This window comes from Ovis aries, chromosome 13 (genome assembly GCF_016772045.2).
Source record: "Ovis aries strain OAR_USU_Benz2616 breed Rambouillet chromosome 13, ARS-UI_Ramb_v3.0, whole genome shotgun sequence".
Classification (NCBI taxonomy): domain Eukaryota; kingdom Metazoa; phylum Chordata; class Mammalia; order Artiodactyla; family Bovidae; genus Ovis; species Ovis aries.
The window spans coordinates 62,550,474-62,569,388 of NC_056066.1; the positions used below are offsets into that span (position 1 = coordinate 62,550,474).

The 18,915-nt window shown below is 46.3% G+C and overlaps 1 protein-coding gene across 1 annotated transcript; it reads left to right on the plus strand.

Annotated features, from left to right (window-relative positions):
• Window positions 1-5,511: 5,511 nt before the first annotated feature.
• On the plus strand, window positions 5,512-14,863 carry LOC114117613 (short palate, lung and nasal epithelium carcinoma-associated protein 2B-like). The gene is made up of 8 exons (XM_042230313.2): window positions 5,512-5,663; window positions 6,874-7,021; window positions 8,332-8,439; window positions 9,721-9,870; window positions 12,000-12,093; window positions 13,097-13,160; window positions 14,024-14,102; window positions 14,676-14,863. The coding sequence occupies exons 1-7, from the start codon at window positions 5,525-5,527 to the stop codon at window positions 14,059-14,061; spliced, it is 741 nt and encodes a 246-aa protein (XP_042086247.1). The 5' UTR covers window positions 5,512-5,524; the 3' UTR covers window positions 14,062-14,102; window positions 14,676-14,863.
• Window positions 14,864-18,915: the final 4,052 nt, after the last annotated feature.

An 18,915-nucleotide genomic window follows, 5' to 3' on the forward strand; every position in this document is an offset into this window, starting at 1 on the left:
GGAATGTCTGGGGGCTACTTGCTACATTCCCACCAGCTGGAGCAACGTACGTAGGGGAGAAACCTCGGGCCAGCCCCGCCCACACCCTTAGCCACTACACATACCTGTGGCCAGAGAGAAGGGAGGGGGGCTCTAATGCAGCAGAAGCGCCCCGTGTCTGGGGAGAGGCAGACGTGCACAGAAAGTACTTGGAAACACAGCAACATGCTCTCCCTCAGGGTCACCCAGGGGCAGGGTCCCCGATCTGTGTGTTACAGTAACAGTGACAACAACACGTCAGGGAGCATGTGTTCATCAGCTACAATCACAAGGCATTGTTATGACATAGGAGACACGTCAGGGAACAAAACAGATGAGATCCCTGCCTAGCGGGGCTCCCTGTCCAGTGGACGAGGAAGAAAGCTAATCTTTACGGACCATGTGTCCAGATTTATACATGCTAACTGTGTACCCTTCAGACCAGTTCAGTGATGTAGGTACACCCATTTGCCCTATTTACAGGTGAGTAAACTGAGTCTGGAAGAGGGAAAGATCATGAGGCTAGTAAGTGGCAGCACTCTGATTTGCTTACAGCCTCCTCATACTTTCAAGAACTGCACACACGGCCCCTTGTCTCTCTCCCTGTTTTCCAGGGCTCCTGAATGCTGCCTTAGGTCACCACTCACTACTATGTATTGCAACAATAGTAATTATGATGAGCTCTATTATTCATGGAGCACCTTCCTCAGCCAGGGCTGGTTTGGGCTCTCTACTGACTTTACCTCATTTAGTGCCCCCAGCAGCTCTTCTAAGGTAGAGGATATTCTAGTGCTCATTTTCATGGTTGAAAGTAAACAAAACAGGGCTCAGAGAGGTTATGACATTTACCTGCTGTCACACCACCAACAAGGAAAACTTCTGGGATGTACACCCAAGAATGACCTAAGAGCAAGCTTATTGTGCTGTTAGAAATAAAACACATGAATTACTGGATTGGATACATTTTAATTAATCAGCATTAAAAATGCTTATGCAAGCTCTAAAAAATATTTACTGAAAAGCCACTCTGTGTCAGTGCCTGGGCACGAAGCCCGTGGTTTTGGCCCTTATGGCTTCAGAGAGGGGGCGGTTATCACTGTACCTAAGGAGCTGATGGGATTCATGCTCAAAGCAAGAGTGTGGGGTGGCCCAGCAGATGGGAATGTAGCAAGTATCCCTTAGATGTTGCTGACCACCTCTCAGAGCCCTGCAGAGTCAATTATCTAGCAGGGGACCTCTGTTCATCTTGTAGTTAGAGGCAACGGAGACCTTGGGAGAAAATGAACATGTTACTCAGAGTGACAAAGCAGGTTATTTACTGGCCAAGACTGGAATCTAGATAAGGGTCTCCATTACCTTCTCCCAGCACCAGGCAGGTCCCAGAGTCCCACTGTCCATGAATGTGTGGTGTTGGTGTGCCCATCGCTGGCTACAGGGCTCTTGGATATGACCTGGTCCCACAGTGGCACACACACAGTGCCTCCACACTCCCCTCCTGAACTTGCGGCAGACATCACTAATCAGGTCCTGAACCCTCCAAGTTCAGAGGCTGCCTGAGACAGCTTCTTACCAGAAAGCTCTATTGAATCCCTACATTCAATCAGATCATATTTGAGACCATGGTACTGTCTTCACTAACTCAGCCCTAGAAGGGAAACAGGCTTATGAGGAAGCACACAAGGAGCACACCTGTCACGGGCCGTCTATACACCATCACCCAAGGGAGCCAGAATTTGTGGACACTGGTATACTGGGTGCCTGAGCCCATTTTATCCCATTCAGTCTTTACTGCACACAAAAGTAAGAAATGCAGTAGCCATTGCTTAAGCATTAAGCATGTTGAGTCCTTTATCTTCTCAGTCTTCTCCATAGCCCTCTGGGGTGGGACCACGAATAGATGGGAGACCTGAGGTAGAGGGGAGTGAAATGGCCTGACAATAGAAACAACTGACATCATCATTTCATCATTGGTGTCACTGCATATCAGGGACCTACTTTATGCTCAGCCCTTCGTACACATTATCCCACCACATCCTCACCACACACCTGGAGTAGAATCCCATCTTTAGTCCCATTTCACACACAGGGGACCTGAGGGTCCAGGAGATGAAGCTCCTTGTCCAGGCTGCACAGCCAGTAACAGGAGGAGGGGATTCAAACTCAGCTGGCCCAGCTCTAGAGCCGGGATATGATCACCAGCACCTCAATACCCTTTTAATTTCCATTTGCCACCAGGATCCAAACACAGCTTGACTACCTATTTTACCAGCTGAAGCCTGGGGCCAACACCAGGTCTGAGCTCACTATATCACACTCAGTCCCCTGGGCTGTGTCCTGAGTAGGGACAATTCTCTGTACAAGGTTTCTGCATAGCCCTCAGCTCTGTGCCCACAACCAGGAGATGAGGGGACTCAGATATTAGCAGAACTGGGCAGAATCTGGGAGGATTGTCTGCTGATGGGCCCAAAGCTCTGCTGAACAGGGTTCTCTATGACACAGGCTTAGGCTGGGCACCTGTCCTGTGCTTTGATGGTGGGAACAGAGTCAGGGTGAGGAAGGCTAACTCCCGAAACCTCTGCACATACCCCTACATTTCCTGGCTGCTATCGTGTCCAGGACAGGGTTCCAGGTTTCTACTGCGATGCAGGTGGTCAAATGGAGGAAACGACCCTGGGTGACTAGTGGGTGCTCCCAACCTAATGCCAACTGGGCATGCATTTGCACTTTCCGGACCGGGTGTTCCAGGTTGACGGGGCCCAGTGCACCAGACATTACAACCAACTCAGACAGCAGAGGTCAAGGAATAAACAGGGTATTCAAGTCCAAGGACTCTCTTGCCCCACCAGCTGGCCTCAAGGTGATCTGAGTGAAATGTCCTTCCCTGGGGACCCAAACATTGGGCCCTGGCCTTGTGAGAACTGGGCCAGTCACCTCCTTTCCCTAAACCTCTGTTTCCTCAACCGGAAAGTGGGGCTTTCTGAACCTCCTCACAGAGCTGTCCTGAGCACCAGTTGGGAAAGTGGACCTGCAGTGCCAAGCCCAGGCCCTGGCACTCACCTGCCCCTACTGGGAGCTGATCATCATGGCTGATGAATGCCACTCACTGCTGCCCCAAAAAAAGAAGCTGGATTTGTCTTGAGTGTGGTCTGTGATGAGACACTACCCAGCACCAGCCAATGTGACTCCAGGAGGCCATGGCCAGGTGGGTGTGGTCTTGGGAGGACAGGCCGGTGAGAAAGGAAAGAGGCAGGAAGCCTGAGGGAACCATATCCCCATGGGGCAGCCAGACTCAGGGAGGAAAAAAACCTGGGAGCAAGAGTCATACAAATGTGCCACAATGATCTTCAAATGAGAGACCAAGGAAATTCTGAATCATGGCTCACAGTCACATCAAGTCACACAGGACATTAGCAGTCATCTGGTCAAATTCCCAAGCATCTCTAAGGATGGGACCCTCACCAGCTTATCAGAGAGTGGACAGCCTTATCAGATGCCACAGAGATGCTTGGAGTATTCTAGAACCAGGTCAGGGTCTTGGGACCCACATGAGAGGAAAGCCCTAGAGGAAAGGGTGGTAACAGCTTCCTGAGGGCAGAGAAGAAGGGAAAAAGTCAAATGATAATGATCTACTGTGACAGAGGATAGCAAGAAGCTGAGGTAGGGGAAGAGGGTGGGGGGACCACCTCCGGTGAGCCATCACAGAGGTTGCGAGGTGATGTCGAGAGCCAGGGACAACTTGGCAGGTGAATTCTGGGAAAAGGGAACAGTCTGTATGGAGGTCAAAGGCAGCAAAAGGGCTGACATCTTTCTGGAACAGAAGTAATTCTGTAGGGCTATGGAAGGAGAGGGCTATAGGGTTTGGGGTGGCAGTGAACAGTACCACAAGGCCTTGATGGGGTTGCTGTTTTGAAGCTGAGTGCTTCAACCCCTGGCCGCTGCATTGAGAGTAGAGGGTTAGCGGCATGTGTGCATAGGAATCCTGCATACATGAGGGTACCTATGGAGGTAGATTTTGTTCACTCACAGAAGTAACTCTACTGGCTAAATGATGTAGGTAGACAGGGAAGAGGGTGGTCCTGAACAATTGAAAACATTTGCCCTAAGGCCAGCTCTACTGTGAGGGATTTTATGGCGAGCACTCAGACATAAGAGAAGGTTTGGAAAGAATGACCTCACTGGGCACTGACCCTGACTCTGTGGGCCACAATTCTAGCCCCATATCTGTCCCTGTCTTTCTGGAAGACCTCAAGCTGATTTCCAAATACTGATCGAATAGTATCATAATTTCCTTCTGAGACTGCGTTTCCAAGTCCTGATGCAATTAAGCTGGATGATCACCATGAGTCCTTCTACCAGAATATTCTCCACTTCATCCATTCTCGGTCTTTATCCTAGCCCCCGCTTTCAATGGCCACTGTCTTGGCAGCACGAGAACCTGCTTTTAGTCTTGGCACAAAGTCCTCTCCAAATCCACCCATTTCAATTCAACCATCCTCGGTGACCTTTGCTTCGGAAGTCTCTCTGCATTCACTCTGGACAGGGGTTATCTTCATTGGAATCTCCTTGGATGGCTCTGAGCACAGAGCTTGTTTCCGGGGCAGCCTCCCTGCCCATCGCTATCCGGGAGATATAATGGCCATCAGCACCCAGCGGAATTCAGGAGGCGCTGCAGGCGGGCAAGGATTTTGTAAGTATTTTCCTCCAAACCTGTGAATGCTGCCTTCCCCTTTAATGCCACCCCACATGGAGATCTTCAGAAGGCTCTGGGGCAAGAGGCAGAGGGACAGGGCCACATGAATTAGCTAATATTGTCAACATAGCAAATTAAGAAATCAATTATATTAGGAGAAGTCTCAAACTGGTGAGCAATGTGGGGTCATGATGTGGTGCCTATTTATTTGTTCATACCTTTATTCTGCAAACATTTATTTGGTTGTACTGGATTAGGTGCAGGTTTTTTTCCTCTCAGTTGGGAATTCACAAAGTTACAGTCCCTATCTAAGGAGTTCACAGCCTGGTGAGAAAGGAGGCAAGTCATCACTAATTGTACCAAGGATTCTGATCAGAGAATGAAGGCAACAAGATAGTAGAGTAGGACCCCTGACCTAGACTCTGGGAAGGGGCCTTAGAGTGGGCTTTATAGAGGATATGATGTCTTACTGAAGCTGGAGACTCAGCAAGAAGTGACTCATGTAAAAATGCAAAGAAGAGGGAAATGTTCTAGGCAGAGAAGCCAGAAAATGCAAATGACCTCTGTGTAAAGAGCACCGACCTGGAGTCAAGCGTGACTTTCCAAATACCCTCTCCTCTACTCAGTGGCTGTGTATCTTTGTGCAAGTTGCTCCAGGTTCCTACCTGAGCTGCCCGTCTGTAAGAGAGGAGATAACCACGTCCATCTTCAAGGACTGTTGAGTGTCAGAGTGACAGGTGCGCATCAAAGATCCCATTTCACTGTGGGTAATTCTCACTCCTGTTCCTCTCATGACTGTCCAGGTGTCAGGAAAAGATGTTTCAGCTTTGGAGACTAGTTCTCTTGTGTGGCCTGCTCACTGGGACTTCATCGTTTCTTATTGACAACAGTGTTGTGACAGAGCTGCAATCTGCTCTTAGAAAAGAACTTGAGATTGATGACAGTGCATCTGAATGTGAGTCAGAAAGCGGGATGAGCGGTGGCAACTATTTCTCTAATTTTGAAAAAATTCACTCAATTTTTCATCTTTTATTTGTCATTTACATTATTTAAATTAAATATTTTATTTATATTTGAAGCATATTCTTCTTTTGGGTCATTCAATCTTCTTGGGAATTTGTATCATCTAATTGGAAATTAATCCCTACCAAACATAGGTAGGCTTAAAACTACCCACCTTTCCAGTTAGTCATATTGCTTTTTAATTCGGATTTCTTAAGAGAACTTGGCCTTCTCATTTCGTGGGAACATTACCAGCACACTGTCAAACATTCTTTATAGGAGAAATTAACTTCTGAAAATGACTGCCCTTAAACCTTTCCAGGACTTAGGCAACCTTCAAAAATATACTTTCCAGTTTCATTGTTGATAAAACTGAGCTTGGAAACACAGGGTCTGAATCAAGGTCACCTAGTAAGTTACAGGACCAGGTGTAGTTTCCATCTCTGTTTGCATTACTATAATTAGGTGACACTGTCCGTTGCAGAGCCAAGTAGCACTACCATGATTACATATCTTTTCCTGTAGCCCTTTGTTTTTCCTTGAGCTAGTTATTGCCTGCTTCTCATTTGACTTACTTTTGAAACATATATTCTTAATTCTTTCCAAATGTGCCATTCTACATCTACCATCACCCTGTCAAATCCCTTTTTCTCTGAATGGCCCCCACTAGGACACTCTGTCCTTCGCCAGTATGAGTCATTTCTTTACAGGCCTGCTGCAAGACTGTTCCAGGGAACCCTATTTGCCACTTTCATGAGTTGGAGCCATAATTTTTCCTTGATTCTAGATTTTCCATTTCTTAGCTTATTCCAAATTTATTTCATTTGTTTGAGTATCTTATTAGTCACTATTAGAAGCTGGTGTTCAATCAATATCTATTGCCTACAAAGTGGATTGGTTGCTTTGTTGATGAATGATGAGTATACATTCGTATGAAGGCAGCATAGAGGAAACAAGGTCTCCTAGCTGTGGGACTTTAGGCCCATATCTTAACCTTTTGATCTTTTATTTCCTCATATGAAAGTGCAGATAATAGTAATGCCAGCTTTATGGAGTTGTAAAGACTGAATGAAATAACAGAGTCAAACAGTCACATCTGGTGCCTGTGCATAGGAGCTGCATCATAAGTTGTCACTCACACTAAATGGAGATTGCTTTTGCAGCTGTCCTTGAGAAAGTGAAGGCTGATTTTGAGTTGCTCCAGGATTTCACATGTTTGGAGAAAGTAGTTACTGACAAGACCCAGGAATATGAGACCTTGTTGGACAAGAACATTACTGAAAATCTTCAACTACTTATCAGGTGTTTACGGTGAGTTGATGTTGAGTTCACACTGAAGTTCTTTGTTCCAAAAGAGAATATATATCTTTGGGGAGGTAAGTTTAAGATCAAAGACAGGAAAGTAAAAAAAAAAATTTTTTTAAGCCTTCTGCACCCCTGAGAGTGGAACTGGTGTGAGGCCAGCTCTTCTAGAGTTTGAGGAAATTAGGGGCAGGGCTGCAGGACCTATCAAGGGGCTTAAAGGTCTAGGCTTGCTTCTCATGTGATTTCAGGCTCAGGATGAAGGTTCTCTTCTCTCTCCTCTCTACTTGTTTGCTGGTACCTAAAGTCATTTTTCCAAGGAATAAAACTTTTCTTCCCTAAATATAGCTGAGTATAAAAGTCTAAATGACCTCAGGACAGAAGAAACTAGAATTTATACCGTATATACGGCCCCATACATGAAATCTGGGAGCCAAGCAGTTCTGGGTTCAAAATCTGGTTCTGCTAAAAAAGAATGAAATAATGCTATTGGCAGCAAGAAATAGAAGGATGTAGAGATAATCATACTAAGTGAATTCAGAGAAAAACAAATATCACATGATGTCACTTACATGTGGAATCTAAAAGATGGTGCTATGAACTTACACAAAACAGAAATAGACTGGTGAGCAATAAGAAACAACTTATGGCCACAAAAAGGGAAAGGAGTATGCGAGAAAAATCAGGAGTCTGGCATTAACATGTATACACTGCTGTATATGAAGCAGACAACCAACAAGGACCTACTATATAACACAGGGAAGTATGCTCAATATTTTGTAACCACCTATAAGGGGAAGAATATGAAATGAAAAGTATCTTTATATCCACCTATATATACCTATATTTACATTCATCTATTGGAGAAGGAAAAGGCAACCCACTCAAGTAGTCTTGCCTACAGAATCAAGAGGAGCGTGGTGGACAGAGGAGCCTGATGGGCTACAGTCCATAGGGTCACAAAGAGTCAGACACGACTGGAGTGACTAGCACACACGCATATCTCTCTGTCCATATATACCTGAGTCACTTTGCTGAACACCTGCAACCAACACAGCACTGAAAAGCAACTATACTTTAATTTTTTAAGAAACCAAATTCTGACTCTGGCACATATTTACCCTGGAGTCTAGGGGGAATTACAGTTTTCTCCTGCCATGCCATCCAGTGGAGAGAATCCAACCTCTGAACTGGGCTAGCATGAAGACCAAAGCAGGCAAAGTCAGTCAGGCTCTAATGCTCAGCATGAGACCGGCATAGAAAAGAGCCCAGCAATGGCTGCGTGATGAATGAAAAGAGTGAACTGTGGTTTTGCACAGGTTGACAATCAGGAGCATCAACATCGGGAATATCATACTCCAAGCGACTCTTGAAGACCGAAGCATTAACCTGAGTATCCCCATCACTGCTAAGGTCACCCTGACCCTGTGAGTATTGGTTAGAATCGGAGGTTTGAGAGATGCAGTGGGGTATGCCAACAGATCTCCAATCTGGCATCAGGTACCTTCCGTGCTTCTGACTAGGTCTCCCAATCTGTAAAAGAAGGAGACCTTTCCAGGTCTAAGGGCTTCCTTGGTGGCACTGTATGGTAAAGAATCTGCCTGCAAGGTGGAAGACCTGGGTTCAATCCCTGGGTTGGAAGGATCCCCTTGAGAAGGAAACGGCTACCCACATTCTTGGGCTTCCCTGGTGGCTCTGTATGGTAAAGAATCTGCCTGCAAGGTGGAAGACCTGGGTTCAATCCCTGGGTTGGAAGGATCCCCTTGAGAAGGAAACGGCTACCCACATTCTTGGGCTTCCCTGGTGGCTCAGAGGGTGGATCCCTGGAAAACGGAGTGGCCACCAAGTCCAGTATTCTTTCCTGGAGAATTCCATGGACAGAGGAGTCTGGTGGGTTATGGTCCATGGGCTTGCAAAGAGTCAAACACACCTGAAATCCTGCCATTTAAAATGTTCTAAGAAACACTGGCCATAACCAATCTTTTTGTTAAAAAATCCTCCATGAAATATATGTCCAAAATCATCGTGATTATCTAATTATAAAACTTGAAAGCTGATAAGATCGAACATTTATACCCTTTGATAAAGTTGCCTGCAGCATCACTTTGTCCCTCAAGATTCTCTTTAAATGACAGTGACCAGTACGGGCCACATAGTATTGTCAGTATGTCATGAAGAGCATATGCAATTATATGGAAACTACAATTTTTAAGTGCTTTAATTACTTGAAAGATACAAAGAGATAAAATGAAGATGTGTAGAAGAGTCTTTATCAATAAAATGCAGTAGGATTTCATCATTTATTAGCTATGAGATCTTGGAGGATAGTTACTTAACCTCTCTATACCAAGTGTTTGCACATTCGGAAAATAGAGATAGTAATTTTCTGTCTTGGTAGTGCGATCAGGATTAAATGAATTAATCCAGTTAAATTATTTTTGTTTGAAATACCTAACACAGAATTGGTGCTAAAGAAATGTTGACTGTTCTGTGTATTTTAATCATCAGTGTCATACTGCTTAGAAATTTCACATGAGAGAAACCCCTGTGGCCAGGAGAAGAAAAACCTCATATAAGAATGTAGATTCTGTCAAGAATATTGACATTGTCCATAGACACCCCATCTAATGTCTACCGAGAAGGGGACTCAAGTGAGCAACAAGAAAGGATTTGCCACCTCTGTTAACTGTGAATCTTATTCCCTACAGGCCTCTGTTGGGTGCAGTTGTTGACCTGACCCTCAACTTTGTCGTACAGAAAACTATCAGCATTAAAATTCAGGAAACTGGTACCTTAAAGGTGGTCATAGGAGAATGCACCTACAGACCAGCCAGGATACCACTCCCCTTCGTGAACAGGTCAGGCTCAGATATCTCAGCAGAGCGGGACTCCCTGAGGAGTTGGAATCCCTAATTTCAGCCCTATTCCTATATCTGGGAGGGAGCAGAATATGGTGAAAAGAGGTGAAACTCTGGAGACAAGCTAGCTTTGCCACTGACTTATGGTTTTATCCTCATTTTAGCTCTAGGATCTCCAGTGTTCATTTTTAAACTGAGGATGGTAGTGATCCCTAATTCATAGGCTACTGTGTTGACCAAATGAGAAAATGCAAGGGTTTAGCATGCAACCTGGCACTATGCTCTCAGTAATAGTAATATCCATGTTGACTTTCTGTCTCTCGGTTCTTCCCCTAACTGAGACAGGAGTGTTGACCTCTCCAGCCATAACTGTGAATTGGCATATTGCACCTTTCAGCTTCATCTGTTTTTGCCTCATGCTTTTTGAAGCTCTCTTGTTAGATGCTTGCGCATTTAAATTGCTATGTCTACTTGAAGAACTGACCTTCTCATATTATATAATGTCCCTCAATAATAATAATGATGATAATAATTCACTGTGTTTCCCTTCTTGCCTCTAGGTAGGAGGGGCAAGAGGAGTAGTAAATGCCTACCATGGGCTCTAATTTCAGATTGTCCCCAAATCATCCTCCACACACTGGGAAATTCCCAAAATACGATCTTGAAAACTGAATACTCTGCTTAAATCACTGATTTCTGGTAACACACCAAATCTGCATCTTATACTGTGTGCTTGAAAGAGCATGTTTAACCCAGGGAAGAAGGTGGAGGGAGAAAGGCTGACCCTGGTCATGGTTGGGAGAGGAGAAATAATGGTCTGGATGCTGACAGCTGGGGCAGGTTGGCCTTGGCAAGGAACCAGGCTGAGCCCTGAACAGCGGTCAGTCCATACTGCCTCAACAAGGGATCTGATCACAGGTTGCCTAAAGACCCCCAGAACAGAAAACAGGCCCTGAAGCCTACCATCACTTGGGAAAACTGAGATGTAAGTCCAAATGCCTGAGCCCTGCTGGACAATGCCTAGCCTATAGCGCCAGAGAAAGCATCCTGCCTTCTGGGTCTCAGTGACCATATCTGGAAAATGGCATTCCACTCTACTGCTCCAAACCCTCTGGGGGCTTTCCTCTCCACCTTGTGTAAAATCCCAAGCCCTCCTCAGGGCCATCTAGACTACCTGATCTGGACCCACCCTCATATCACTGTGCTCTCCCCCTTGCCTCTCTGCCCTAGACACACTAGCTTTTGCTCTCAGCCTCAAACAAACTCCTTCCACCTCGAGACCTGTGCAGAGGCTGTTCTGGATGCCAAGTACACTTATCCCCCATCCCATTTCAATGTACATCTCATCACTCAGGGTCTAAAACAAGGTTCCTCCTCTTGGCTCTTGTAAGAGTCTTCTCTTGCCCTTCTGAATGCTTTCTGCAAGTTGTCATTATATATTTAATTGTAGGTTTACTTCATTTATTCCCTCAGCCAAAAATGTGCTGAGCATATCCTCCATGCCAGGCAGTCACCACTCTGAGCTCTGGAAAATGTATCGGTGACTTCAGGCAAAGAAGTTGCTCTCCTGGAGCTTATTCTCTTAGATAATGACAAACAGATAAGCATTCAGTCCAACAATAAACATCCCACGAGGTAAATGTCAGGTGGCAACCATCCCTGGGCAGAGTAGCACACTGAACAGGGTGCAATATTACAAAGCCCTCTCTTAGGCAGCAGTCACGCAGGGCTGCCCTGAAGAGGTGACAGTTATGCTGGGGGCTGAAGGTGGAAAGGAGCCAGCCTTAGCCACATGTACTTTGTATTTAGTCACCAGACTGGGAGCTGCTTGTGCTCTGTTTATCCCTGTGTCCCCAGTCTGGCTTGGTTCCTGGCATATATGGTTGTTGCTGTATAAATATGTGCTGAATGAATGAATGGAAGGATAGATGGATGGATGGATGGATGGATGGATGAGGTCTCATGTTTGTGATGGGACTCTCATGAGCTGCTGGTCAGTCATGTGGCTCTAGGTGATGATCCCCCTGAGTAGAGGCTCAAGTCACCTGACTTCAAGGTGCTCCACCATGTCCCGCCCTCTTCCCATTGCTCCTCCTTGGCTGCTCTGCCAACTTCCTGGTCTTTATCAGTTCCATCTCCAGCTTCACTGGACTGATCAGCAATATCAAAAAGCCTGCGACCTCACTCGTGAATCTGGTGGAGATGTACCTAGTGCAGGATGTGGTGAGTACCCCACTTCTGGCAGCTCAGAGCCAGGCCAGGTGGGGGGCAGATGTGACATTCCCTGGGTGGGCTGTACTCTTTGGGCACCTTCCCTTCTGAGGTGCCCACTTCCTTTGGGCTGTCAGCTGCCACTCCCCTCCTTCATTCAGTCTCGTGTGGGGAGAAGGGGAGGAGGGATCTGATATTAGCAGAAATCACTGGATTCCAACTTGAATCATATACCATACCCATGTACTGCCAGTAGGCCTTTTAGGAATATTCTTCTTTATTAAATACAATTTTATTTAATTTAAATATAAAAAATATGCCTACCGTAAGTAAGATTCCTGTGCCTCATATGCAAACCACATGTACCATGTGCCAGAAATGATTCTAAATTAGTCACTCTGGAATTTGACTGGGGATCACGGTTTATGGGGGAAAAATTCCTCCAGAGGGCTCTGTGATTTACTAAACTGGAGGGCCACTGCTCAAGCTGCGGGTCTCAGAATAGCAACACTGACCTCATCTGGACACTTGTTTGAAATGCAGACTCTCAGGTCCTACCTCAGATCTGCTGACTCAATAATTTGCATTTTCACGAGATCCGTGTGTATTGCACACACACAAAATCATTGGAAACACTTCTCTATGGTTCCCAGGGCCTCGTTTGACTACTTAAAATTCCAGTGTTCCAAAGGTCAAGGTTTCTAAGAACATAGCGTTTTGGAATGGTAAAAGTCTAGATTTTGAGGTTTTAACCTGAAGTTTTAGGATTCTAGCATTCTCTGGCTCTCAGATTTAGGTCTTCTGGGTTTCCATCATTATAGACTCCTAAGGGTCAGAGGTTCTGCGGTCCCGAGTAGGGAGCACCTCTGCAGGTGGTTTGCAGGGTGCTCCCAGTGGATAATGATCAGTCCTCTTTCTCTCCTGTCTCTCCTGTCCTCCCTCCCCATCCCAACATCATCCTGCCTTCCTCTCTCCATCTCTTGCTGTATCGTCCCTGGTGTCCTGTGACCCTCAGCTGTGCCCACGAATCCGCACCATCATCAGCTCCTTGAGTGGGAATTTGGTTCAGAACGTCAATGGTAAGTCACAGCCTGGGGAAGAGGTGGGTGCTCCCTCTGCAGCCTTCCAAGGGGCAGGCGCACTGCTTTACGTCTGCTTGACAGGCAGGACTGTCAGGGAACCCTGGAGAAGTTCAGGATCCTTTGTCCTGAGCAAGTCAGGAGAGTGTGGCTGGGGGAATGGTGTCCCTGCAGACTGAGGGCTTCTATTGCCCTCCTTTCTTAAACCTGTGGAACCAGCTGCACAGAATGATGCAAGAAACAGGACGGGCCAGGTCTGGGTTCAAATTCTGCATTTGCTCTTAGCAGCTGTGGGGTCCTGGTCAACTAGTTCCACCTCTCTGATCCTTGGGTTCCTCACAAATGAAAGATTGTAAACACTGCCAAGCTGATGAGCAGGTTTAAGGAAAAAACAGAAAGAGCCTAATATCCCATACTCATTGCTACTGAACACTGCCCCTTCCCTTTCCCTTCTTATGAGGAGTTGTGGCTTCACCCCCAGCCCCTGGGGGCTTTCCTTGATCTGGCTCTCTGGCATGACTGGGGTTGCTGAGGCTGTGGGGCAACAGAAATGGGATGAGTAACAGTGTCAGGGTCCTGGAGGTGGTCCTTCTAGAAAACAGCCACAGGCCCAGTTACCTGGGCCATGTCTCTGTGCTTCGTATACAGCATCTCATTGTATTCTTTCAACAACACTGTGGAGTGGGTACTGTTATCATACCCATTTTACAGATGAACAAACGTAGGCTCAGAGAGACAGAGTGACATGCAAGAGATCCCTTGGTTGCCAAGTCTGACCTGCTGCAGGGTGGCAGCCACTGGGATCTAGTTTCTATTCAGCTATATCCAGATCTGGAGAAATGCTACTGATTTTGTACCCTCAGATACACTTCAGGAAACCACACAACAAATTGTAAACTGAAGAGGACAGATGAGAAAAACCACTGTGATGCCCGCCTGCTGGTGAGGACCCGACTTGGGGCCCTGGCTAAGGGAGGATGAGGCCTCCCCACAGGGGCCTGTGGAGAAGGAGAAGCAAGTCTTGGCTTCTCTTCTTTCCCTAGTAGCAGAGTGAGCTCTGATCTTGGTCACAGCCTGAGTCCTGACCCTTAATCACACCCAGATTGTACTTGATTCTGGTCCTTGACTGAGCCTGGAGTGCAGTCAGGTTGAAGTTTAGCTCAAGTTGCTGACTGAGCCCTGACACTGGCCATAGATAGACACACAGTCTATCTCAGTCTGATCCCTGATTCTGATCATATGCTGAGCCCTGAACCCTGGTTCCTCTGAGCCTTGCTCAGTCTTTTCACATCGGCCATTGCTGCTAAGGTGAGTGGGGTGGGAGGGTGAGGGGATGAGGAGAGGTCAAGGCCAGGTGCTAGAGAGAGACCCCAAACTACAGGTGCCAGTCCCCCAACCATAAGCCTCAGAGCTCGCAGGATTTGTGCTAAAGCACTCTGGCAGCTGTTCTTGCTGAACGCAGGAGCCGGTAAGGGCCCCGGGGTGTCCATGCCTCACTCTGGGGTCTCCTTCCAGATTGGTTCCCAGGGACATGACTGAATCTCTGTACCATCTCCCTCTGGCACGGTTGGTGCAGCCATCATCCCCCAGGAGTGACAACTGAGCCCAGTCAAGGACACTCTCAGATACACCTCCTCACAGTCAGGACACCCTATGCTCCTTGCCCTCCACCCCCAGCAATAAAATGGCATTTCTGCCCCTTCTGTGTGGCTCATGGCATTCCTTCCATTGAGATTTTGGGGGAGGTGATGTGTGGGCAATCAGGGCATCAGAGACCTGGATCCGAAGCTGGAAGGGACATTTGGGATTTTCCAGCTGCAACGACTTGTCTTACAAAAGGAAAACCTGAGGCCCAGGATGGGCAAGAAAGTGACCTGAGGCATTGTAGAGACAGCCTCACTCTGCTTCCACTACAGCACCACCATGATGGAGGGCTGCCTTCCCCAGCACACCTAACCTCATGACCTCCTCACATCACTGTTCTCGCCAGGAGACTTGGCTCTTGCCCCCATTGTACGGATGAGGAAACTGAGGCTCACAGAAGACAAGTGATTCATCAGGGTTACAGGGTGGCAAGTGGCAGGGCTAGAATTTTAACCCATGTCCCTGGGAACACTTGCTCAGGTAGGTGACACCCTGAGTGCTCAGTACTGAGCCACCTCTCCCCTGCCCCCAGCAGGTCCCATCATCCTGGCCCTGCTCTCTTCTGAGCAGGACTGATGAGGTCGTCTCGAGTCCACTCTTCCTCCCTAACATGGAAGCCTTCCATTTCCCCTTTGCCCTGGAGTGGGGAGCAAGGCACGTGTTACTCACAGCTGCATCACGTGTGCAGAGGATTGACCCGAGCTGTCACGTCAGGGTCCCTGGGCTTCTTCTTTCCAGAAGACCATCTGGTTTTCCTGACAATAGACCCAGAGAAACTTTGTCCTTTGTGCCATAGAACCATCTCAGTCTTTGTGCCATTCTGTAAGGGAAGGACCACTGTCATCCTCCTTGGAGACTCAGGTGAGGAGAGGTCAGGGTCACACAGAAGCCTGCACCAGCAGCTACTTCACCCAAGGGCTTTCTACTTGATGAAGGCTGCCTCACAAGGTCAAGTCACTTCAAGGAGCCCTTGAGCCCCTGGGGCTATATCCGGGGCCTTCAGCCAGATCTCATCAGCTCTGCTGAGTGGATCTTAGGTCAGGCTATGCTGAGGCTAACGACAAGGCATAGGGTGAAAGTTGGACAAAGGTGAACTTGACTTACTTGGCCTCTACCTCTTGCTAGCTGTTTAATCTCAAGCAAGTTACTCTTAGAACCACAGTTCTCTCACCTGCCAAATAGAATGAACAGCAAAACTTCCTCAGGACACTGGTGTGAGGTTTAAATGAGTCAGTGACTGGAAAGTGCTTAACCAGGGTCTGACACTGGTGAGCATGAGTCAGGCTCCACACGAGTCAGGCTCTGGAATTACTGTCAAACAGTGTTGAGAAACCACGTATTAAATCTTTAGACACTGTATCTCATGAGATTCTCATTTTTACTGAGTGATGCAGTCAATGGTTCTTGGGGAATGTGCGGCAAGTGAATCTCCAAGAGGAGAGGTGAAATGACTTCTCCAGGGTCACACACCTGGTCAGAGGCAAAGCTAGGTTTCATGTGAAGTGGGCCTCGTCCAGAGATTTTTCCTCCCCTCCTGGCCATAGCAAAAGGATGAGAGTTTTCCTCTCTGTCTAATTTTTGTGACAATCTCAACTCCCACAACTGTACACAAGAAGGTCTCACATTCAGGACTTCTCTTGAGCAGTAGCCCCCTTCGGTCAGTGCTGAGCATTTGTCCAGGTAATTCTGTCCACATGGAAAATAATTGCTTGCCTCCTTGCAGCTTCTCAATTCTCCTCAGCCCTACAACTCTGCTCAGGAGCCCTCTCCTGGTAAGTGGGGGTCACTCCTCAATATTGCCCTAACAAAGAGCCTGTTTTTCCAGCTGGTAGGTCTACTCAAGCTACCTTGTCATCATTGTCCCACACAGACAGAGGGTGCAAGAAGGGTCAGCTCTCATGATTATGGTTGCATTTTTTAAAAGTAATCTTTTCCCCCCATTTTTAATGGGTGGCAAGAAAACACAGAAGACCTATACATAGGGAAAGGAGTACGTCAAGGCTGTATATTGTCACCCTGCTCATTTAACTTATATGCAGAGTACATCATAAGAAATGCTGGGCTGGAAGAAGCACAAGCTGGAATCAAGATTGCCAGGAGAAATATCAATAACCTCAGATATGCAAATGACACCACCCTTATGGCAGAAAGTGAAGAGGAACTAAAAAAAACCTCTTGATGAAAGTGAAAGAGGAGAGTGAAAAAGTTGGCTTAAAGCTCAGCATTCAGAAAACAAAGATCATGGCATCTGGTCCCATCACTTCATGGGAAAGAGGTGGGAAACAGTGGAAACAGTGTCAGACTTTATTTTGGGGGGCTCCAAAATCACTGCAGATGGTGATTGCAACCATGAAATTAAAAGACGCTTACTCCTTGGAAGAAAAGTTATGACCAACCTAGATAGCATATTCAAAAGCAGAGACATTACTTTGCCAACAAAGGTCCATCTAGTCAAGGGTATGGTTTTTCCTGTGGTCATGTATGGATGTGAGAATTGGACTGTGAAGAAAGCTGAGTGCTGAAGAACCGATGCTTTTGAACTGTGGTGTTGGAGAAGACTCTTGAGAGTCCCTTGGACTGCAAGGAGATCCAACCAGCCCATTCTGAAGGAGATCAGCCCTGGGATTTCTTTGGAGGAAATGATGCTGAAGCTGAAACTCCACTGCTTTGGCCACATCATGTGAAGAGTTGACTTATTGGAAAAGACTCTGATGCTGGGAGGGATTGGGAGCAGGAGGAGAAGGGGACGACAAAGGGTCAGATGGCTGGATGGCATCACTGACTCGATGGACGTGAGTCTGAGTAAACTCCAGGAGTTGGTGATGGACAGGAAGGCCTGGCATGCTGTGATTCATGGGGTCACAAAGAGTCAGACACAACTGAGTGACTGAACTAAACTGATACAAAAAAGATCTTCATGAGCCAGATAACTACAATGGTGTGATCACTCACCTAGAGCCAGACATCCTGGAATGCGAAGTCAAGTGGGCCTTAGGAAGCATCACTAAGAACAAAAAGAGAAAAATCAATTCAATAAAATTAGAAATGAAAGTGGAGAGATCACAACAGACAACACAGAAATACAAAGGATCATAAGAGACTACTATCAGCAATTATACGCCCAAAAAATGGGCAACGTGAAAGAAATGGACAAGTTCTTAGAAAAGCACAACTTTCCAAAACTAAACCAGGAAGAAATAGAAAATCATAACAGACCCATCACAAGCACGGAAATTGAAACTGTAATCAGAAATCTCCCAGCAAACAAAAGCCCAGGTCCAGAAGGCTTCACAGCTGCATTCTACCACAGGTTTAGAAAAGAGCTAACACCTATCCTACTCAAACTCTCCCAGAAAATTGCAGAGGAAGGTAAACTTCCAAACTCATTCTATGAGGCCACCATCACCCTAATACCAAAACCTGACAAAGATGCTACAAAAAAAGAAAACTACAGGCCAATATCACTGATGAACATAGATGCAAAAATTCTCAACAAAATTCTAGCAATCAGAATCCAACAACACATTAAAAAGATCAAACACCGTGACCAAGGGGCTTTATCCCAGGGATGCAAGGATTCTTCAATATCCACACATCAGTTAATGTAATACACCACAGTAACAAATTGAAAAATAAAAGCCATATGATTATCTCAATAGATGCAGAGAAGGCCTTTGACAAAATTCAACATCCATTTATGATAAAAACTCTCCAGATAGCAGGAATAGAAGGAACATACCTCAAAATACCTCAATAAAAGCTATATATGACAAACCCACAACAAACATTATCCTCAATGGTGAAAAATTGAAAGCATTTCCCCTAAAGTCAGGAACAAGACAAGGGTGCCCACTTTCACCGCTACTATTCAACATAGTTCTGGAAGTTTTGGCCACAGCAATCAGAGCAGAAAAAAAGATAAAAGGAATCGAAATTGGAAAGAAGATGTAAAACTCTCACTGTTTGCAGATGACACGATCCTCTACATAGAAAACCCTAAAGACTCCACCAGAAAATTACTAGAGCTAATCAATGAATATAGTAAAGTTGCAGGATATAAAATCAACACATAGAAATCCCTTGCATTCCTATACACTGATAATGAAAAAGT

Coding starts and splice junctions, on each gene's coding strand:
- LOC114117613 (XM_042230313.2), top strand. CDS start 5,525: ATGTTTCAGCTTTGGAGACTAGTTCTCTTGTGTGGCCTGCTCACTGGG. Junction 7,022..8,331: donor CTACTTATCAGGTGTTTACG/GTGAGTTGATGT, acceptor GGTTTTGCACAG/GTTGACAATCAGGAGCATCA. Junction 12,094..13,096: donor TGTACCTAGTGCAGGATGTG/GTGAGTACCCCA, acceptor TGTGACCCTCAG/CTGTGCCCACGAATCCGCAC.